Source organism: Tachyglossus aculeatus, chromosome 3 (assembly GCF_015852505.1).
Source record: "Tachyglossus aculeatus isolate mTacAcu1 chromosome 3, mTacAcu1.pri, whole genome shotgun sequence".
NCBI classification, from domain to species: Eukaryota; Metazoa; Chordata; class Mammalia; order Monotremata; family Tachyglossidae; genus Tachyglossus; species Tachyglossus aculeatus.
Window position 1 is genome coordinate 12,319,775 of NC_052068.1, and position 23,928 is coordinate 12,343,702.

At 46.4% G+C, this 23,928-nt stretch overlaps 1 protein-coding gene across 2 annotated transcripts in view; it reads left to right on the forward strand.

Moving 5' to 3' along the window:
- Positions 1–23,928, forward strand: part of LOC119925483 (scavenger receptor cysteine-rich domain-containing protein SCART1-like) — a 40,867-nt gene that overhangs the window by 16,061 nt on the left and 878 nt on the right. The window contains exons 3-8 of one of the 2 annotated variants that reach the window (XM_038743659.1): positions 1,250–1,558; positions 4,653–4,970; positions 13,865–13,933; positions 16,866–16,898; positions 17,816–17,953; positions 23,292–23,444. In XM_038743659.1, coding sequence (XP_038599587.1) covers positions 1,250–1,558; positions 4,653–4,970; positions 13,865–13,933; positions 16,866–16,898; positions 17,816–17,953; positions 23,292–23,444 — 1,020 coding nt within the window. The remainder of the gene's footprint in view (positions 1–1,249; positions 1,559–4,652; positions 4,971–13,864; positions 13,934–16,865; positions 16,899–17,815; positions 17,954–23,291; positions 23,445–23,928) is intronic. The other variant, XM_038743660.1, reaches the window with a different exon arrangement.

A 23,928-nucleotide genomic window follows, 5' to 3' on the forward strand; every position in this document is an offset into this window, starting at 1 on the left:
TCATGGGTTCAAATCCCGGCTCTGCCAGTTGTCAGCTGTGTGACTTTGGGCAAGTCACTTAACTTCTCTGGGCCTCAGTTACCTCATCTGTAAAATGGAGATGAAGACTGTGAGCCCCTGTGGGACAACCTGATCCCCTTGTTAGCTCCTCAGCACTTAGAACAGTGCTTTGCACATAGTAAGCACTTAATAAATGCCATTATTATTATTATTACTGGGCAAGTAACTTCTCTGTGGCTCAGTTCCCTCAGCTGTAAAATGAGGATTCAATACCTGTTGTCCCTGCTGATCAGACACCTGTCTACATGTTTTGTTTTGTTGTCTGTCTCCCCCTTCTAGACTGTGAGCCCGTTGTTGGGTAGGGGCCGTATCTAGATGTTGCCGACTTGTACTTCCCGAGCGCTTAGTACAGTGCTCTGCACACAGTAAGCAGTCAATAAATATGATTGGGCATATCACTCCCCTCCTCAAAAATCTCCAGTGGCTACCAATCAATCTGCGCATCAGGCAGAAACTCCTCACCCTGGGCTTCAAGGCTGTCCATCACCTCGCCCCCTCCTACCTCACCTCCCTTCTCTCCTTCTACTGCCCAGCCCGCAACCTCCGCTCCTCCACCGCTGATCTCCTCACCGTACCTCGCTCTCGCCTGTCCCGCCATCGACCCCCGGCCCAAGTCATCCCCTGGGCCTGGAATGCCCCCAATCCCTCTGCCCATCCGCCAAGCTAGCTCTCTTCCTCCCTTCAAGGCCCTACTGAGAGCTCACCTCCTCCAGGAGGCCTTCCCAGACTGAGCCCCTTCCTTCCTCTCCCCCTCGTCCCCCTCTCCATCCCCCCATCTTACCTCCCTCCCTTCCCCACAGCACCTATATATATGTATATATGTTTGTACATATTTTTTTTACTCTATTTATTTATTTATTTATTTAATTTATTTGTACATATCTATTCTATTAATTTTATTTTGTTAGTATGCTTGGTTTTGTTCTCTGTCTCCCCCTTTTAGACTGTGAGCCCACTGTTGGGTAGGGACTGTCTCTATATGTTGCCAATTTGTACTTCCCAAGCGCTTAGTACAGTGCTCTGAACATAGTAAGCACTCAATAAATACGATTGATGATGATGATGATGATGAATGAATGAATGGTCTGGAATTGGTTGTGTTTGAATATGCTTGGCTGCCAAGAGTCAGGGGAAAACCCCTGTCTTAATCAAGTGATGAAGATAATGAGGTTTGTATGTATCTCTGCAGGCAGATCCTACTCCCGGGTGCACCTGGCGGGCAGAGGCAGCCCCTGTGCGGGGATCCCCCAGCTCCAGGAGAGGACGTCTTGGCTACCCCTATGTGGGGTCCAGAGGGAGGAGGCTGCAATGCTCTGCAGGCAACTGGGCTGTGGCTCGGTCCTCCACGCCCCCAGCATGGACGGGCAGAGGGAAGGCTCTGTGCCCATCGGGAAGAAGTTCGTCAACTGCAACGGAACCAATTCCACCATCGTCAACTGCAAAGTAAACCGCAACTTGTCGGGCCACTGTGACCCTAGGGCAGAGGTGATCTGTTCAGGTAGGGTCGGCAGCCAGCAGCTGAGGGGAAAGGGGAAACCTTTTTTTATGGTATTTCCTGGGGGGAAGGCCATCCCTCTCCGGGAAAATGGGAATACAATACCTCCTGTCCCTCCCCGTTTGACTGTGAGCCCGGGATGGGCCAGGGAGTGTTTCGTATCTGTACCTGTGCTTAGCCTAGTGCTTGACATATAGAAAGACATTAACAAATTCCATAATTATTATTATCATCATCATCATCATCAGTCGTATTTATTGAGCGCTTACTATGTGCAGAGCACTGTACTAAGCGCTTGGGAAGTACAAATTGGCAACATATACAGTCCCTACCCAACAGTGGGCTCACAGTCTAAAAGATAGAGATTATCATCTCTATCATAATTTTGAATTTGTCTTTTCCACTGTTTTGGGATTTTCTTCTACATTCAGCTGGACAATATTTATTCCTTCTATTACAGTATAGCAGTCAAGGTGTGGTTATCTGAGCCTAGTTTTAAAAAGTGCTTAGATTCAGATCCAAACACAGTTAAGGCCTTATCAAACAAGTCATCAGTGTTATTTATTGGGCACTTGTTGTGTACAGAGCACTAAACTAAGCGCTTGGCTGAGTAAAATAAGGTTGGTACCCCTGATCCTTACCCACAAGGAGGTTTTGATTTAGTGGATTATTTTTGTGACAGGCTGATTCCTAAACCTATCCTGAGCTCCTCAATTCATCAGTTTGTGGGTCTCATATTTTATTTTCTAGACTGTGAGCCCTCTGTTGGGTAGGGACCGTCTCTATATGTTGCTAACTTGTACTTCCCAAGCGCTTAGTACAGTACTCTGCACACAGTAAGCGCTCAATAAATACAATTGAATGAATGAATGAATGAATGAGTGAATCTCTGCCCTATCGGTCAGTTGTTCCATCAGTCAGTCAGTCAGTAAATCAGTCAATCAGTCAGTCAGCAATCCAGTCAGCCAATCAGTCAGTTGGTAATCCAGTATGTCAACCAGTCAGTCAGCAATCTAGTCGGTCAATCAGTCAGTCGGTAATCCAGTATGTCAGTCAGTCAGTCAGAAATCTAGTCTGTCAATCGGTCAGTCAGTACACCAATCAGTCAGTTACTAATCATCAGTTCATTCATTCATTCATTCAATCATATTTATTGAGCCCTTACTGTGTGCAGAGCATTGTACTAAACGCTTGGGAAGTTCAAGTTGGCAACATATAGAGATGGTCCCTACCCAACAACTGGCTTACAGTTTAGAAGGGGGAGACAGACAACAAAACCAAACATGTGGACATGTGTCAAGTCATCAGAATAAATAGAGATAAAGCTAGATGCACGTCATTAACAAAATTAATAGAATAGTAAATATGTACAAGTAGAGTAATAAATCTGTACAAACATATTTACAGGTGCTGTGGGGAGGGGAAGGAGGTAGGCCAGGGTGGATGGGGAGGAGGAGAGGGAAAAGGGGGCTCAGTCTGGGAAGGCCTCCTGGAGGAGGTGAGCTCTCAGTAGGGCTTTGAAGGGAGGAAGAGGGCTAGTTTGGTGGATGTGGGGAGGGAGGGCATTCCAGGCCAGGGGGAGGATGTGGGCTGGGACAGGAAAGAAGGAGGTACAGTAAAACCAATCAGTCATTCACTCAGTAATCCAGTCGAGAATTGAGTAACCAGTCAGTCAGTCAGTAATTGTCAGTTGGTCAATCAGTCAATAATCCAGACAGTCAGTAACCCAATCAGTCAATCAGTAATCCAGTCAGTCAATCAGGCTGTCCACATACCAGTCAATCAGTTAGTCAGTAATCATCAGTTAGTCTACAGACTGGTCAGTCAACAATCCAGTCAGTCAGTCAGTAAAGAAGTCAGTCAGTCAATAGTACAATCAGTCTGACATAAAGAAAACCAGTCCATCATTCTGTCAGTAAATGTCAGTCAGTCAGTCAGAAATCTAGTTAGACAACCAGTCAGTCAGTAAACCAGTCAGGATTGAGAGCCCCCAAAGTTCAGAGCAGACTACTGGGTTAACACAGTCCCTATCCCACATGAGGTTCACAATCTAAGATAGGTTCAAAAATGAGGAAACTGAGGCCCGGGGAGATTAGGTGACTTCCCCAAGATCATCATTCATTCATTCATTCATTCATTCATTCAATCATATTTATTGAGCACTTACTGTGTGCAGAGCACTGTACTAGGCGCTTAGGAAGTACAAGTTGGCAACATATAGAGACGGTCCCTACCCAACAGTGGGTTCATCCAGCAGGCCAAGGGCAGAACTGGAGCTAGAATACAGTTTTTTTGACTCCCAGTCATGTATTCTTTCCACTAGGCTTGCGGTTTCTGAATCTAACATATGTTTATGAGTTGTAAACTACTTTCCAAGGATTTCAGAGACCACTCTGCTAAGAGACAATTGGTGGCTTCTCTCTACCCCAAGCTGAGGGAGACTGAGGGCTAGATTAGAAAGAAGGCAGTGGTGGGAACAGAGGAATTTACATCTCTCCACCATGTGGGTCTCCCCAGGCCGTAACACCACATTTGCTTATTCATTCATTCATTCATTCATTCATTCATTCATTCATTCAATCATATTTATTGAGCGCTTACTGTGTGCAGAAACTGTACTAAGTGCTTGGGAAGTACAAGCTGGCAACCTATAGAGATGGTCCCTACCCGACAATGGGCTCACAGTCTAGAAGAGGGAGACAGACAACGAAACAAAGCATGTGGACAGGTGTTGAGTCATCAGAACAAATAGAATTAAAGCTACATGCACATCATTAACAAAATAAATAGAATAGTAAATATGTACAAGTAAAATGAATAGAGCAATACATCTGTACAAATATATATACAAGTACTGTGAGGAGGGGAAGGAGGTAGGGTGGGGGGATGGGGAGGAGGAGAGGAAAAAGGAGGCTCAGTCTGGGAAGGCCTCCTGGAGGAGGTGAGCTCTCAGTAGGGCTTTGAAGGGAGGAAGAGAGCTAGCGTGGTGGATGTGTGGAGGGAGGGCATTCCAGGCCAGGGGAAATGTGGTCCGGGTTCGATGGTGGGACAGGTGAGAATGAATTCATGCCTCCCTGATTCTATCTTGTCTCCGCAGGGCACAGGGAGGTGCGCCTGATGGATGGGGATCACCCATGTGCGGGGCGCCTGGAGGTGCGGCGGGGCCTGGAGTGGGGCACGATCTGCCAGTCGGACCTGGACCTGGCCACGGCCCACGTGGTCTGCCGGGAGCTGCACTGCGGAGCCGCCGTGTCCACCCCTGGAGAAGCTGGCTTCGGTCATGGGCCGGGCCCTCTGTGGACCCAGGAGACCTTCCGCTGTCGAGGGAACGAGTCTCTCCTGTTCCACTGCCCCCGTGGGCCAGCGCGGACAGAACCCTGCTCCCACAGACAGGTCGCCGCCATCCGCTGCTCAGGTGAGTCCCCCAGACCCAATACTTGGGGAAGTCTGAGTGTTCGGGTCTCTTCCCCAGAGAAACGTGATTCTTCAAGATGATTTCTTTGTCTCTGATGCTTCAGGTTTCCTTTATCCCCACTGCCTTGGGAATGTGCCACTGACTTTTCCCAAAAAAAGACTCCATCATTTTACCTCATCTGTAAAATGGGAAATAGATTGAGAGACCCATGCAGGACAGGGACTGTGTCCAATGTGTTGATCTTGTATTTACCCCAGCACTTAGAATAGCAGTTGACGCATAGTAGGTGCTTGACAAGTACCACCACCATCATCATCATCAACTCCACTATGAGCTTACAGTCTTTGGATCATAAGCTCGAGTGGTCAGCGAACGGGTTGATCAAGTCTTATATTGTACTATTATACAATATTATACTATTATATATATACTATACTATTATATATAATATTGTATTATTACTTTGTAATCATAATAATAATGACATTTATTAAGCACTTACTATGTGCAAAGCACTGTTCTAAGTGCTGGGGAGGTTACCAGGTGATCAGTTTGTCCCATGGGAGGCTCACAGTCTTAATCCTCATTTTACAGATGAGTTAACTGAGGCACAGAGAAGTTAAGTGACTTGCCCAAAGTTACACAGCTAATTGGCTGAACCAGATTTGAACCCATGACCTCTGACTCCAAAGCTCATGCTCTTTCCACTGAGCCATGCTGCTTCTCTACAGTGATCTGCACACAGAACATGCTCCATAAATACCACTGATTGATCGGTCAATGCATGAGCAATATTCTGGCAGGATCAAGTCATCATGTATTGAAATTTGTTCAATTCAATCATATTTATTGAGCGCTTACTGTGTGCAGAGAGATGTGGGGAAGAAGGTCCTTGCTACTGACCCAGGACAGTGGAGAGGAGTTTTTCTGAGTGGAGGGGCTGCTTTATGTTTCAAGAAGTAGAAACCCCTGCTTCCTCTGGGAAGTCTCCTGGCTGAACACTTCTCTACTTCCAGAGCCATCCTACTCCCTGTGCTTCGCTCTTGTCTCTCCGGTCGCCGACCTCTTCCTCACACCCCCCCCCTCCTGCTTGGAACTTCCTCCCACTTCACATTTGGCAGACCACTACTCTCCCCATCTTCAAAGTCCTACTAAAATCACATCTCCTCCAGGAAGCCTTCCCTGATTGATTTCTAACCTCTCCACTTATATCCACCATGTAGCTCGCGTGGCTCACTGGAAAGAGCACGGGTTCTGGAGTCTGAGGTCAGGGGTTCAAATCCCGGCTCTGCCAATTGCCAGCTGTGTGACTTTGGGCAAGTCACTTCACTTAAGCGCTTAGTACAGTGCTCTGCACACAGTAAGTGCTCAATAAATATGATTGATTGATTGATTCTCTGGGCCTCAGTTTCCTCATCTGTAAAATGGGGATGAAGACCGTGAGCTCCCCTGTGGGACAACCGGACCACCCTGTAAGCTCCCCAGCACTTAGAATGGTGCTTTGCAAACAGTAAGTGCTTAATAAATGCTATCATTATTATTCAGCGCTTAGAACAGTGCTTTGCACATAGTAAGCGCTTAATGAATGCCATCATCATCATCCAAATGCTTCCCCAGCATTTATGTATCTATCTGTGGCTCAGTGGAAAGAGCACAGGCTTTGGAGCCAGAGGTCATGGGTTCAAATCCCAGCTCCGTGTGACTTTGGGCAAGTCACTTAACTTCTCTGTGCCTCAGTTCCCTCAGCTATAAAATGGGGATGAAGACTGTGAGCCCCCCATGGGACAACCTGATAACCCTGAAACCTCCCCAGTGCTTAGAACAGTGCTTTGCACATAGTAAGCGCTTAATAAATGCCATTATTATTATTACTATCTATTATTGAAGTACAGTGAATAGTTTGGTGTTCGAGGAGCAAAGCATGTGGTTTGAGTTGTAGGAAATCAGTAACATAAAGTAGGAAGGGATAAGCCGATCACGTCGTAGTACGGTGCTCTGCACACAGTAAGCACTCAATAAATACAATTTAATGTCTTTGAAAGCTGATGTTAAGGAGTTTTTGTTTGACGTGGAGGTGGATGGGCAAGAGCTGGAGGTTCTTGAGGAGTGAGGAGACGTGTATTGAACAACTTTTAGAAAAATGAAAGAGGCAGCAAAGTGAAGTTTGGATTGGAGAGGGGAAAGACAGGAGGCAGGAAGGCAGTGAGGAGGCCGATGCAGAAGTCAAGACAGAATAGGATAAGTGCCTGGATCAGTGTGGCGAGAAAGGACAGATTCTAGTGATAATAATAATAATGATTCTGGTATTTGGTAAGTACTTACTGTGTGCCAGGACCTGTAGTAAGCACCGGGGTGGATACAAGGAAATCAGGTTGGACACAGTCCCTGTCCTGCGTGGGGCTTCCAGTCTCAATCCCCATTTTACAGACAAGGGAACTGAGGTACAGAGAAGTGAAGTGACTTGAGCAGGGATGCATAGCAGACAAATAACAGAGCCAAGATTAGAACCCCAGACCTTCTGATGCCCAGGTCCGTGCTCTATCGACTACACCACGCTGCTTCTCCAATGTTGCGGAGGTAGAATTGACGGGATTTGGTAGGTTCTGAATATGTGGGTTGGATGAGACAGATGAGTCTAATGTAATGCCAGAGTTAGGGTGATGTTGTCTATAGTGATAGGAAAATTGAGGGAGGACAGGTTTAGGGTGGAAAGGTGAGGAGTGCTATTTGGGAGATGTTAAGATTGAGGTGTTGCTAGTATTTGATGTTAAGTATGGCACATTAGCATGGTTGGAACTGCACTAGGAATGGGATTGCAGATGATCCAAATGTTCCAGTCTTAATAATAATAATAATTATGGCATTTGTTAAGCGCTTACTATGTACAAGGCATTGTACTAAGTGCTGGCGTGGATACAAGCAAATCAGGCTGGACACAGTCTCTGACTCACGTGGGGTTCACAGTCTCCATCCCCATTTTACAGATGAGGCCCAGTCAAACGAAATGAGTTGCCCAAGGTCACACAGCACACAAGTGGCAGAGCTGGGATTAGAACTCATGACCTTCTGATTCCCAGGTCCATGCTCTAGCCACTAGGCCATGCTGAAGGTTGCACACTGTGGTTACTCTATAGAGCTTTTAGGTTTTTCTGAATCTTGATGTCCTGTTGATGCCAAACTCTTGTGAGTTCCACTGGGGATGGACTAATACAGTTTCTAATACAGTTTCCATCTCTTTGTCCATCTGTGCATCACTGAACACCATGCTGCCTGGGAAAGATAATTCAATTCATAATTCAGCTATGTCATTGGTTTGGTTAAGAATTTGTCTGATACAAGCTGGTATCTGACCTCGGTTTTCTCAGGCGAGTTAACAGTCCTTAGACATTTATTAATTTTACAAAGTGGTTCTTCATCAACAGGCTGTCTACTTGTGTACATTTCATAGGGAATAAGAGCTCCTGTCTTGAGCTATTCAAGAAGTGTGGATGATATTCCCAGGCTGTTGGGCTGAAAAGATTTTACAGGGATCGGAATCATATTAGATTCCGGGTGGGATTCCGGGTGGGATGACCCCACCCATCTTTCGGAGCGCCTCACACCCCACCTCGCCGCCCTCTCCTCTCTACCCAGTCTTGATGATCAGATTACTGCTCTCAACTCTACCCTTTCTACTCAGCTCGACTCACTCGCTCCCCTTTCCCTTCGCCGCTCTCGCACCACTAACCCACAACCCTGGATCACTGCCACTGTCCGCCTCCTTCGCTCTTATGCTCGAGCTGCTGAACGCTGCTGGCGAAAGTCTAAACACCATGCCAACCTTGTTCACTTCAAGTTTATCCTTTCCTGTCTTAACTCAGCCCTCTCTTCTGCCAGACAAAACTATTTCTCCTCCCTTATTGACACCCATGCCCATCACCCCTGCCAGCTCTTCCGTACATTCAACTCCCTTCTCAGGCCCCCGGTTCCTCCCCCTCCTCCTTCCCTCACCCCCAACGATCTGGCCTCCTACTTCATTAACAAAATTAAATCCATCAGGTCCGACCTCCCCAAAGTCTCTTCCCCCCTTTCTCCATCCCCCCGGCTCTCAACACTCTCTGCTACTCTCCCATCCTTCCCAGCGGTATCCTCAGAGGAACTCTCCTCCCTCCTCTCAAGTGCTACTCCGGCCACCTGTGCTTCTGACCCCATTCCCTCTCATCTTATGAAATCTCTCGCTCCATCCCTTCTCCCCTCCTTAACTTCCATCTTCAACCGCTCACTCTCCACTGGTTCCTTCCCCTCTGCCTTCAAACATGCCCATGTCTCTCCCATCCTAAAAAAACCCTCTCTTGACCCCACCTCACCTTCTAGTTATCGTCCCATATCCCTCCTACCATTCCTTTCCAAACTCCTTGAACGAGTTGTCTACACGTGCTGCCTAGAATTCCTCAACGACTACTCTCTCCTCGACCCCCTCCAGTCTGGCTTCCGTCCCCTTCATTCCACGGAAACTGCCCTCTCAAAGGTCACCAATGACCTCCTGCTTGCCAAATCCAACGGCTCATATTCTGTCCTAATCCTCCTCGACCTCTCAGCTGCCTTTGACACTGTGGACCACCCCCTTCTCCTCAACACGTTATCTGACCTTGGCTTCACAGACTCCGTCCTCTCCTGGTTCTCCTCTTATCTCTCCGGTCGTTCTTTCTCAGTCTCTTTTGCAGGCTCCTCCTCCCCCTCCCATCCCCTTACTGTGGGGGTTCCCCAAGGTTCAGTGCTTGGTCCCCTTCTGTTCTCGATCTACACTCACTCCCTTGGTGACCTCATTCGCTCCCACGGCTTCAACTATCATCTCTACGCTGATGACACCCAGATCTACATCTCTGCCCCTGCTCTCTCCCCCTCCCTCCAGGCTCGCATCTCCTCCTGCCTTCAGGACATCTCCATCTGGATGTCCGCCCGCCACCTAAAGCTCAACATGTCGAAGACTGAGCTCCTTGTCTTCCCTCCCAAACCTTGTCCTCTCCCTGACTTTCCCATCTCTGTTGACGGCACTACCATCCTTCCCGTCTCACAAGCCCGCAACCTTGGTGTCATCCTCGACTCCGCTCTCTCATTCACCCCTCACATCCAAGCCGTCACCAAAACCTGCCGGTCTCAGCTCTGCAACATTGCCAAGATCCGCCCTTTCCTCTCCATCCAAACTGCTACCCTGCTCATTCAAGCTCTCATCCTATCCCGTCTGGACTACTGCACCAGCCTTCTCTCTGATCTCCCATCCTCGTGTCTCTCTCCACTTCAAACCATACTTCATGCTGCTGCCCAGATTATCTTTGTCCAGAAACGCTCTGGGCATATTACTCCCCTCCTCAAAAATCTCCAGTGGCTACCAATCAATCTGCGCATCAGGCAGAAACTCCTCACCCTGGGCTTCAAGGCTCTCCATCACCTCGCCCCCTCCTACCTCACCTCCCTTCTCTCCTTCTACTGCCCAGCCCGCACCCTCCGCTCCTCCACCGCTAATCTCCTCACTGTACCTCGTTCTCACCTGTCCCGCCATCGACCCCCGGCCCACGTCATCCCCCGGGCCTGGAATGCCCTCCCTCTGCCCATCCGCCAAGCTAGCTCTCTTCCTCCCTTCAAGGCCCTACTGAGAGCTCACCTCCTCCAGGAGGCCTTCCCAGACTGAGCCCCTTCCTTCCTCTCCCCCTCGTCCCCCTCTCCATCCCCCCATCTTACCTCCTTCCCTTCCCCATAGCACCTGTATATATGTATATATGGTTGTACATATTTATTACTCTATTTATTTATTTATTTATTTATTTTACTTGTACATTTCTATCCTATTTTATTTTGTTGGTATGTTTGGTTCTGTTCTCTGTCTCCCCCTTTTAGACTGTGAGCCCACTGTTGGGTAGGGACTGTCTCTATGTGTTGCCAATTTGTACTTCCCAAGCGCTTAGTACAGTGCTCTGCACATAGTAAGCGCTCAATAAATACGATTGATTGATTGATATTCGGATCCTAGCATTCGTTCTAGTCCTATGGGGATGCACTGCTATGACAATAATAATGATGATGGCATTTATTAAGTGCTTACTATGTGCAAGCACTGTTCTAAGCGCTGGGGCGGTTACAAGGTGGTCAGGTTGTCCCACGGGGGGCTCTCAGTCTTAAGCAACAGCAGTCTTAAGCAGTCTTGAGAAGCAGCATGGCTCAGAGAAAGACCACGGGCTTTGGAGTCAGAGGTCATGGGTTCGAATCCCAACTCCACCACATCTGCTGTGTGACTTTGGGCAAGTCACTTAACTTCTCTGAGCCTCAGTTACCTCATCTGTAAAATGAGGATTAAGACTGTGAGCCCCCTGAGGGACAACCTGATCACCTTGTAACCTCCCCAGCACTTAGAACAGTGCTCTGCACACGGTAAGTGCTTAACAAATGCCATCATTATTATTACTATATTATAATCCCCATTTTACAGATGAGGTAACTGAGGCACAGAGAAGTGAAGTGACTTGCCCAAAGTAACACAGCTGACAATTGGCAGAGCCGGGATTTGAACCCATGACCTATGACTCCAAAGCTCGTGTTCTTTCCACTGAGCCACGCAGGTAACCCCCATCATGCCCGTAATGCCCACTCACCTGCCTGTCAGTCTATCACCCAGCTTGGACCCTCACACCCAAAAGACAATCATTACCAGATCTGGAGCATAGGGAGTAGAGCAGCTGGAACAGACGAGAAGAGGAAGTTGTACCCCTTGGGCTTTCAAGTTTCCCAGAATTTACGCCTCCGGGCCGAGTGGGACCTCCTCTCGTGGTGCTCCCGGCGGAGGCATGAACTCCAGTGAGTTGCTGGTGGCCTTGGCCACCAAATCTCTTCCCTCCTCCCCCCATCTCCTTCTTACTTTAGAAGAGATTGGTGGGAAGAAGCCCTGCAGTATCCAAAGTTGGAGCTGTAGTCGCCATTAATAGCTGAACCCTGGGGCACTTGCAATCCTGGTTGAAAACACCCTCTATGAAGGTCAGGAATAGAGTAGTAGTAGTATTTATTAAGCATTTCCTGGGTGCGGAGTGTACTAAGCGGTGGGGGAGGGTGCAGAGGTGGGAAGTAGACACTCTTCCTCGAAGATCTCACACACACTTCCCCCCCACCTTACCTCCTTCCCCTCCCCACAGCACCTGTATATATGGATATATGTTTGTACGTATTTATTATTCTATTTCTTTATTTATTTTATTTGTACATATTTATTCTATTTATTTTCTTTTGTTAATATGTTTTGTTTTGTTGTCTGTCTCCCCCTTCTAGACCGTGTGCCCGCTGTTGGGTAGGGACCGTCTCTATATGTTGCCAACTTGTACTTCCCAAGTGCTTATTATTATTATTATTATTATTATTATTATTATTATTATTATTATTATATCTACCCCAGTGCTTAGAACAGTGCTTGGCATACAGTAAGCACTTAACAAATACCATCACTATTATTATTATTATTATTATTATTATTATTATTATTCATTCCTCCTTCATTCAATCGTTTTTATTAAGCACTTACTATGTGCCAAGCACTGTTCTAAGTGCTGGGAAGGTACAAGGTAATCAGGTTGTCCCATGTGGGGCTCATAGTCTTAGTCCCCATTTTACAGATGAGGTAACTGAGGCCCAGAGAAGTGAAGTGACTTGCCCAAAGTCACACAGCTGACAATTGGCAAAGCCGGGATTTGAACCCATGACCTCTGACTCCCAAGCTCGGGCTCTTTCCACTAAGCCATGCAGCAGCTTCTCACTTCATCCTACTCCAGCCCAGCCCTCACGCTCTTCTCTAGGGTCAGCTTACTCACGAGGCCCCGATCTCACCTATCTCACCACCGGCCCCTTTCCCAAATCATCTCCCTAACCCGGACATCCCCCCACTTCCACCCCCTGTTCCATATATGCCAGGCCATCATTCTCATTAATTAAATTCATTCATTAAACCCTATTTATTGAGCACTTACTGTGTGCAGAGCACTGTACTAAGTGCTTGGAAAGTACAATTTGGTAACAGATAGAGACAATCCCTACCCAACAACGGGCTTACAGTTTAGAAGGGAGGAGACAGATAACAAAACAAAACAGAATAGAATTATAGATATATACACATCATTAATAAAATAAATATAATGATAAATATGTACATATATACACAAGTGCTGTGGGGCAGGGAGGGGGATAGAGCAGAGGGAGGGAGAGAGGTGTTCTCTCCAACTTTAAGGCATTATTAAGATCCCATTTCCGCCAAAAGGTCTTCCCTGATTAATTCTTCTTTGCCCCAGCTCTCTCTCCCTTCTGGGTCATTTAGGCACTTGTATCTGTGACCTTCAGACATTTGGTATTCGACCAACCCCCAACTAACAGCACGTACAGTGCTCTGCACACAGTAAGCGCTCAATAAATATGATTGAATGAATGAATGAATGAATTATCTATTATAAATTACCGATTTATTCAGGCTGATGAGTTCTCTCCCCATCAAGACTGTAAGCATGTTATGGATAGGGAGCATACCCATTAATTCTGTTTTACTGTACTCTCCCAAGTGCTTAGCACCGTGTCCTGAACATATTAAGTGCTCAATAAATGATGATGATAGTATTTGTTAAGTGTTTACTATACGCCAAGCACTGTTCTAAGCGCTGGGGTAGATGCAGGGTAATCAGGTTGTCCCACGTGGAGCTCACAGTCTTCATCCCCATTTGACAGATGAGGGAACTGAGGCCCAGAGAAGTGAAGTGACTTGCCCAAAGTTACACAGCTGATAAGTGGCGGAGCCGGGATTAGAACACACGACCTCTGACTCCCAAGGCCAGGGTGTTTCCACTGAGCCACGCTGCTCGACTGATTGATTTACTGATTGATCTCCATAGGAAAGACAGAGGAACCACTTGGAAAGGCTGGAGAGGACCTGAACTGCTCCGACTCCGACAACTGCACAGGTAGGTGTCTCCCCTCTGTCCCTTCTTCCTCTCTGCCCCCCTCATTGCTCCCGGCAGGCAGGTGAGACGGACAGGGGTGTCGATTACAGCGCAGGAGAAGGTGCGCGTGCGGGGTGGCGAGGACGGCTGCTTAGGGCGTGTGGGAGGTGTGGCACGGCGGGTCCTGGGGCACGGTCTGCGATGACGCCTGGGACCTGGCGGATGCCCACGTCGGGTGCCAACAGCTGGGCTGTGGAGCGGCGTTGGCGGTCCGGGGACGGGCATCGTCTGGCTGGATGAGGTCCATTGACGGGGCAGCGAAGCCTCTCTCTGGGACTGTCCGGCCACCCCCTGGGGCCAAGCCGACTGTGGCCACAATCAATCAATCAATCGTATTTATTGAGCACTTACTGTGTGCAGAGCACTGTACTAAGCGCTTGGGAAGTACAAGTTGGCAACAGGGAAGATGCCGCCATCAACTGTTCCAGTCAGTGTCGGGGGACCGTTCAGAGGGAGGGAGAATTACTCATTGGTATGAGGTTACCTGCTGCCGGGCACCTATCCGCTGGACAAGTATCTGTGGAGCAAAAAGGGCATGTGATCAAACAGCTGGTTCAGAGCACCGCACTGCCCTTCTTTCCAGCCTTGAGTGGATGCTTTAGTAGGGCATCAACCCCCAGATTTGGCCTGACCTTTGTGTCATCCAGGGGTGCAAGACTCCCAGGGAGCTGGGTACACTCTGCTCTAGCGTTCAGGTCCAACGTGGCCTAGAGTATGAGCCTGAGAGCCAGGAGACCTGGGTTCTAATCCCGGATCTGCCGCTTGGCAGCTGTGTGACTTTGGGCAAGTCACTTAACTTCTCTGTGCCTCAGTTACCTCACCTGTAAAATAGGGATTAAGACTGTGAGCCCCCTGTGGGACAGCCCAATCACCTTGTAACCTCCCTAGTGCTTAGAACAGTGCTTTGCACATAGTAAGTGCTTAATAAATGCCATCATCATTATTATTATTATTAATCTTGACTCCACCACTTGTCTGCTGTGTGACTTTGGGCAAGTCACTTAACATCTCTGCCTCAGTTCCCTCAGCTGTAAAATGAGCATTAAATGACTGTTCATCCTCCCCTTTAAACTGTAAATCCCCATGTGGGACTGTGTCCAACCTCAGAGCTTAGTACAGCGTTTGGCACATAGTAAGTGCTAAACAAACTCCGCTATTATTCTAACTCTAATCGATTCTCTTGGCTGAAAGGCTTGGCACAGCCCAAGACCTGCCTCGCCTTCACAGAGTCCCTGGAGTCTAACAGATTTTCTGTTCCAAGCACTTAGTGGCATGTTTTAGAACAGTGTTTCGCACATAGTAAGCACTTAATGAATGCCATTATTATTATTATGTTCTGCAGACAGTAAAACACGTGGTGCTCAATAAATACCTCAGATGACACTGATGACACCAAGGACTGCCGCAGATTCTAACCCAGAGACCAGGCCTCACTAATAATAATAATAATGTGTTATTATTATTATTACGGTACTCGTTAAGTGCTTACTATTTGCCAAGCACTGTTCTAAGCACTGAGATAGATACAAGTTAATTAGGTAGGACACAGTCTCTGTCCCACATGGGGCTCACATTCTTTTCCCCATTTTATAGATGAGGTAACTGAGGCCCAGAGAAGTTAAGTGACTTGCCCAAGGAAATACAGCAAACATGTGGCTGGATTAGAACCCAGATTCTACTAACTCTCAGGCCCATGCTCTATCCACCAAGCTGGCTGCTTCTTACTTCCACACCTCCTCGGGGGGCCGAGGCCATTGTCAGACTCAATACCGGGCCCAGTGTCAGTGGCCCCCAAACTTTCTCAGTTTAGTAGACTTTTTTTTTTCTCCAACATGACTTGGGCAAACTGCAAACATCTGATTTGATTTTGGTCCCTGAGATTAGTGGACCACTGTCCTGTAAGTGCAACCTCTCCCCCTCGCCCCCCCCTCCATCCCCCCCGGCTTACCTCCTTCCCTTCCCCACAGCACCTGTATATATGTATATATGTTTGTACATATTTATTACTCTATTTATTTATTTATTTATTTATTTTACTTGTACATATCATCATCATCAATCGTATTTATTGAGCGCTTACTATGTGCAGAGCACTGCACCAAGCGCTTGGGAAGTACAAATTGGCAACATATAGAGACAGTCCCTACCCAACAGTGGGCTCACAGTCTAAAAGGGGGAGACAACATATCTATTCTATTTATTTTATTTTATCAATATGTTTGGTTTTGTTCTCTGTCTCCCCCTTCTAGACTGCGAGCCCACTGTTGGGTAGGGACTGTCTCTATATGTTGCCAACTTGTACTTCCCAAGCACTTGTACAGTGCTCAGCACACAGTAAGCGTGCAATAAATACGATTGATTGATTGATTGATTGGCCCCAGGACTCCAGGGCATCCTGTTCCATTTCAGGCTATTTGTTCTAGCACTGAGGCAATAGCCAACTCAACGTGTCTGCTTATTCTGCTGTATTATACTCCCCCAAGTGCTTAGTACAGTGCTCATTGCATAGTATGTACTCAGTAAATACCATTGACTGACTGGGGCAATTGGAAAAATCCATCCCTTTGGCTCAATTCAGGGGCAGAGGGAGGGTGGTCCCCTCAGGACAGAGGACCCCCACACCCTCCACATTTGACCTCTCTCTTCCACCTCCCTGGCTGACACTTGAACTTGCCACAACCAACCACAAATAGCTCAGGTTCCTAAGTCCCAGAAACAAAGCCCCTGGGCACCAGGAAATCCCATATTCCAAAGGCGTCAATCGCATCATGTGCAGAGATGAAAACGAGGCTGGAAATATGGGTGGGATGGTAGAACTGGATGAGGAAATGCTGGGAACTGCTCTTCTGCTCCTGTTCTTGAGCCTGACTCCCTCTGCTTCTACTCTCTACAGGTGGAATCCAGTTGAAAGCATCCCCCAAAACAGGTAAATCTCCAGTCTCCTACCTGACCCAGAAAAAAAATGTTCCCATGGAATCTGAGGCCAGTGGGCTGGGGGCCACCCTGTAGACTCCATTGAAGCAGGAGGGCGGCCCAGCATCAGCATGGCCTAGTAATAATAATAATGATAATAATAATGGCATTTATTAAGAGCTTACTATGTGCAAAGCACTGTTCTAAGCGCTGGGGAGGTTACAAGGTGATCAGGTTGTCCCGGGGGGGCCCACAGTCTTAATCCCCATTTTACAGATGAGGGAACTGAGGCATAGACTTGGCGGAGTCGGGATTGGAACCTATGACCTCTGACTCTACATTCATTCATTCAATCGTATTTATTGAGCGCTTACTGTGTGCAGAACACTGTACTAAGTGCTTGGGAAGTACAAGTTGGCAACATATAGAGACGGTCCCTATGAAACAGCGGGCTCATAGTCTAGAAGAGGGAAATGAGCATAGCCCGTGCTTTTTCCACTGAGCCATGCTGCTTAGAGCACGGGCCTGGGAATCAGAAGGATTTGGGTTCTAATCCCGGCTCTGTCACTTTTCTGCTGCGGGTCCTTGGGCAACTCACTTCTCTGTGCTTCACTTACCTCATCTATAAAATGGGGCTCAAGACTGTGAGCTCTATGTGAGACGGGGACTGTATCTAACCTGATAATCTTGTATCTATCCCAGTGCTTAGTACAGTGCCTGTCACATAATAAGCACTTAACAAATACCAAAGATTATTATTACTGATGGCCTACAAATCCAGCATCTCAGCTATAGTCTTTCTGTGGTTCTGGAGGTTGGGTAGCTGATGGGACCCCTTCCTGATTGTCTTCTTTTTCGGGAGTGGTGGGTGGTTTTGTGTGTGTGTCTGTGCGTGCACACGTGACCATGTGTCCTCTTGTGCATTTTCAGGCCTCAGTGCATTCCCTCCAGCCATCCAAGAGATACTCTCGTCCCCCTGGATTGCCTCCATTATTCTGGGGACCCTTCTCTGCCTCCTCCTTGCATACCTGGTGATTCAGACACGGAGGACAAATATCCCAAACAGCGGTAAGTGGCCCAGATTCATTACTCCCCTCAAATCTCTCCAGTCCCCTGTCCTGCACCTAGCTGGGTTTAGATATTCTTAGGGCCCCACCAGCCCGGAGCAGATCCCCCCACTAAACTCCGTGATGGCCCCAGGGAATTCCCCCTTTGGAAAAACAAGGGGCCTTGGAGTTTCACTAGGCACCAGCAAATCTACTGTTGAAGAGTTGAGGAAGTGGCTCCCTCATCGGTGAGGATGTGCCCTGGGCTACAGGCCCTGAAGAACCACTAAAGGGAAAATGATGAGACAGGCAAGGGTGGGGCCAAAAACATAAATAAAATAAGCAACCAGAACAAACTGCAGCTTTGTTCCTAGCTGGTAGGTATAGCTGTCCCTTTTATAGAAAATAAGATAACAGGCCAGGTTGCTCTACCTCCCCTCAGCCCCCCTACGTACACTCCCATTCTACCATCCACCATTACACCATTCAAACCATGAGAAACAGTGTGCCTTAGTGGATACAGCATGAGCCTGAGAGTCAGAAGGACCTGGGTTCTAATCCCCGCTCTGCCATAAATCTGCTGTGTGACGTAGGTAAGTCAGTTCACTTCTCTGGTACCTCATCTGTAAAATGGGGATTAAGAGTATGAGCCCCATGTGGGACAGGGACTGTGTCTAACCTGATAATCTTGTATCTATCCCAGTGCTTAGTACAGTGCCTGTCACATAGTAAGTGCTTAACAAATACCAAAGATTATTATTATGTTAATCGTCAACCTGATAAACGTGTATCTACTCCAGTGCTTAGAACAGTGCTTGGCACATAGTAAGCACTGAACAACTTCCAAAATTATTTATTATTGTTATTGTTACTAATAAGTTCCAGGTATTGGAAGGTGAATCTGTCATTTTCTGAACTGGAAGTTGGAAATGGTTTCACTGCACTGCCTCTCTGGGAGAGGCCACAGGCTGCATTTGTTTCTTACCTTGGTTTAACTGAAGACTTTATTTCACCAGTAAAGAAGCTCCGTGAACCTCATAGACATACATTACGAGGATGCTGAAAGAAGCAGATGGAACAACTTTCTTTACAGCTTGCAGCTGGGAATCCCTATACCCAAGGGTCTCATCTGCAGCCCAGACCTTAAAGTCAACCCTGCTTCATAATAATAATAATGAAATTTGTTAAACACTTACTATGTGCCAAGCACTATACGCTGTCCTTCATGGCACAGATAATTGCTCTTCCTCACTTCAAAACCTTAGTGAAGGCAAATCTCTTTCAAGAAGACTTTTCTGACTAAGCCCTCCTCTCCTCTTCTCCCACTCTCTTCTGCACCGTTATTACTTGCTCCTTCATTCATCCTCCCTCCTGTCCTCACAGCACATATGTATATATCTGTATAGGTCTTTCATTTATTTATCTTTTTTTTTATTAATGTCTATCATCTCCCTCTCTAGACTGTGAGCTCACTGTGAGCAGGAATGTGTCTGTTGTTATTTTGTACTCTCCCGAGTGCTTAGTGTGGTGCTTTGCACATAGTAAGTGCTCAAGAAATACAGTTGAATAAATGAATGAATGAAAGATAGGTAAAAGATATAGAAAATAGAATCCAAAAGTCCAGCTTGGTCTGGGGAGGATTACCAGACTAAGTGAGCTATAGTGAAGCATCAAACTCCATACCATTAAGTGCTTAATAATAATAATAATGACATTTATTAAGTGCTTACTATGTGCAAAGCACTGTTCTAAGTGTTGGGGTGGTTACAAAGTGATGATCAGGTTGTCCTACAGGAGGATCACAGTCAATCCCCATTTTACAGATGAGGTAACTGAGGCACAGAGAAGTTAAGTGACTTGCTCAAAGTCACACAGCTGACTATTGGTGGAGTCGTAATTTGAACCCATGACCTCTGACTCCAAAGCCCGGGCTCTTTCCATTGAGCCACGCTACTTCTCTAAGTACTTCACAGTACTTCTCTAAGTTCTTAGTACAGTGCTCTGCACACAGTAAGCGCTCAATAAATACGATTGAATGAATGAACAAATGAATACCAAGGTGCAAATCTACAAGGGTCTGGGGTGTCCGACCTTCTACAGAAAGCCCAGTCAGCTCTTTGACCGGTTTCATCAGCATCACCTGTGGACCATAATAGACACAAATGATCAGGGCAATGTTTGTATGTATTTATTACTCTATTTATTTATTTTATTTATACATATTTAATTTATTTTATTTTGTTAATATGTTTTGTTTTGTTCTCTGTCTCCCCCTTCTAGACTGTGAGCCCACTGTTGGGTAGGGACCATCTCTATATGTAGCCGACTTGTACTTCCCAAGCGCTTAGTACAGTGCTCTGCACACAGTAAGCACTCAATAAATACGATTGAATGAATGAATGAACTGAACTAAGCACTTGGAAGAATATAATACAACAGACTTAGTAGACACGTTGCTTTTGTCTCCTTTAGACTGCAAACTCGTTCTGTGCAGGGAACACGTCTTCCCAGCCTGTCATCTTGTAATAATAATAATGGCATTTGTTAAGCCCTTACTATGTGCAAAGCACTGTTCTAAGCACTGGCTGAAGGCCTTACTTAGCGCAGCTCTCCGACCATGGTAAGTGCTCAATAAATATGATTGATTGATTGATTGATTGTTCAACTAGAGAGCAAACTAACACGAGCAGAGCCCTGGCAAGAACAATTCTGAACTGAAGAGCAGCAGGGCTGGGATTACCTAAAGGCAGAGCTGGACGAAACTCCGTGAGAGCTCACAGCCCTGTCTACTAGACTGTGAGCCCACTGTTGGGTAGGGACCGTCTCTATATGTTGCCAATGTGTACTTCCCAAGCACTTCGTACAGTGCTCTGCACAAAGTAAGCGCTCAATAAATACGATTGAATGAATGAACTAGTGCACCTGCATTAAGGCAATGTTTCTCACAGCAGCACAGCTCCACCGGGCAGGTCATGTTCCCCAGCAGCTTCTGTTGCAACCGAAGGAGTTGGAAAAAAATCATCTCTAGATATGGGAAAGGACAATCTCCATCACTGTGACCTCTCAGTGACCTATCAGTTACTTGGGAGACCCCTGTGGCAGGCTGACCACCCTGGTGGGCAGAGATGGGGAAAGGGTGACTCTCCTGGAGTAAAGGAGTCTGCCCCTCTAGACCATAAGTTCATTATGGGCAGGGAATGCATCCGCTATTTCTGTCGTACTCTCCCAAATGCTTAGTAGAGTACTCTGCACATAGTAAGGACTCAGTAAATACCATTGATTGATTAATTGATGGTATTTTTTATGATTTGTTAAGTGCTTACAGTGGCTCAGTGGAAAGAGCCTGGGCTTTGGAGTCAGAGGTCGTGGGTTCAAATCCCAGCTCCACTAATTGTCAGCTGGGTGACTTTGGGCAAGTCACTTCACTTCTCTGGGCCTCAGTTACCTCATCTGTAAAATGGGGATGAAGACTGTGAGCCCCTCGTGGGGCAACCTGATCACCTTGTAACCTCCCCAGTGCTTAGAACAGTGCTTTGCACACAGTATGTGCTTAATAAATGCTATCATTATTATTATTATTATTATTATTATGTGCCAGGAACTACTCTAAGCACTGGGGTAGATACAAGATAATCAGGTCGGACACAGTCCTTGTCCCACATAGCACTCATTGTCTTAATCCCCATTTTACAGATGAGGTAACTGAGGCACAGAGAAGTGCTGTGACCCGCCTGAGGTCACCCAGAAGTCAAGTAGTGGAGCTGGGATTAGAACCCAGGCCCATGTTCTATCCATTATTCATTCATTCATTCATTCAGTCGTATTTATTAAGTGCTTACTGTGTGCACAGCACTGTACTAAGCGCTTGGGAAGAACAAGTTGGCAACATATAGAGATGGTCTCTACCCAACAACGGGCTCACAGTCTAGAAGGGGGAGACAGACAACAAAACAAAACATATTAACAAAATAAAATAAATAGAGTAGTAAATATGTACAAATATCCATTAGGCCACACTTGCTTATTGCGTGCAGAGCGGTAATGCTTGGGACAATACACTTCAACAGAGTTAGTAGATGCACTCCCTGGCCTCAAGGAGCTTGCAGTCTACAGGGGGAGACAGGTATTAAAATGGATTACAGATAGGGAAAATATTAGAGTATAAGAATATTTACATAAATGCTGTGGGGCTAGGGTGACTATCGAAGTGTGCAAAGGGTACACAGCCAGTTGTGCAGTTCATGCAGAGGGGAGGGCAGAGAGGAGAAATAAAGAGAGGAGTTGTGATTTTAGAGGGCTTTTGAAGGTGACGAGGGTGGAGGACTGTGGGGAAGTGGTCGGTGGTGGAATAGGTGAGATCGAGATACAGAGAATAGGTTGGTGTTAGGGGAGAAAAGCGAGCAAGCTGGGTCATAGAAGGAAACCAGTGAGATTTGGTAGGAGAAATATAGCTGATTGAGTCCTTAAAGTTGATGGTAAGGAGTTTCTCTTTGATGTGAAGGTGGATGGGTAGTCATTGGAGATTGTTCAGGAGTGGGGAGATGTAAACTGAACAGGGTTTTGTCAAAGTCATTCAGGCAGAAGACCATGATGCCAGGAGGGACACACCCATCAGCTAGGTGAGGGTCCATCTCCCCCTTCTAGACTGTGAGCCCATTGTTGGGTAGGGACCGTCTCTATATGTTGCCAACTTGTACTTCCCAAGCGCTTAGTACAGTGCTCTGCACACAGTAAGTGCTCAATAAATTTGATTGAATGAACAAATTAATTAATATAAGCAATGAAGGAGGATGTGCCAGTTTGGCATCATCAGCCTTTTTATCGACACTCCCATGAACGGATAGGGCCTTGTTGTGGGATTGATCTTTCCCATTCAGGCTTTGTCTGATTTTTCAGACAAATTATTATTAGTTATTGGTCATTTATTTATTTATTTATTTATTTACTTATTATCATTATTTTATTTATTTTATTTTATTTTATTATGTATTTGTTATTATTATTATTATTGGTGGCTTACTCCTTCATCAAATGGACCAGCTGTTTCTAAGGGAATATTTCAGCAGTGTTCCTGGCTTGGGGGATATTCTCATAGGGCTTTGGTTCTATGAATCCAGCAGTAAGTAAATTTGAATAAAACTGAGTTTGAATAAAAATGATCATGACCTATTACTGCCTGATCTCTTATTTACCACCCTGTTTCCCTGGAAGGATAAGTCCCTCAGCTACCTCTCTCTGCTGGTCTGACTCCACAGTTTATGATCTCTCCCTTTCTTGCGTTTCCCATATTTATTTAGGAGCGTTAGAAAGTATCCTTTAATACTGAAGATCCAGTGGCTAATTTTATCATCTCTCTTCAGTCTCTGAAATCTGTGACGAAAGTTTTCAAATCAGCCACTCAAGAGGACTTTACAAAGAGAACCAGGAGATGAAGGATTACCTGATGGGAGAGGGAAAAAAGGAGAATATTGGCAAGGGGGACAAAGAGGAGAAGCCACTGGCTAGTGGCTCAGGTCTGTGTTCTTCCATTATCATTTATTAGTGTGAGAAGAAGGGGAAGGAGGAAAAAAGCTAATGTTAATTGCCTTGAGTGTTTCCTTAGTGCAGCGCACTGCATTATTATTTGTATAATTACTATTGTAGTTATTATTTTATTACATTTGTTAAGTGCTTACTATGTGTTAAGCACTGTTCTAAGTGCTGGGATAGATACAAGATAATCAGGTTGGACATAGGCCGTATACCACAAGGCGTTCACAGTCTTAATCTTCATCTTACGGATGAGATCACTGAGGCACTGAGAAGTGAAGTGGCTTGCCCGAGGTCACACAGCAGACAAGTGGTGGAATTGGGATTAGAAACCAGTTCCTCTGGCTCCTAGGCATGGCTCTTTCCACTAGACTACACTGCTTCTCCTCTAAGCATTGGAGAGAGCTAAGCCTAGGGTGAAAGATTGTCCTAGGGCCTGACTAACCTTTCTGCCAATGCTTCCTCTCA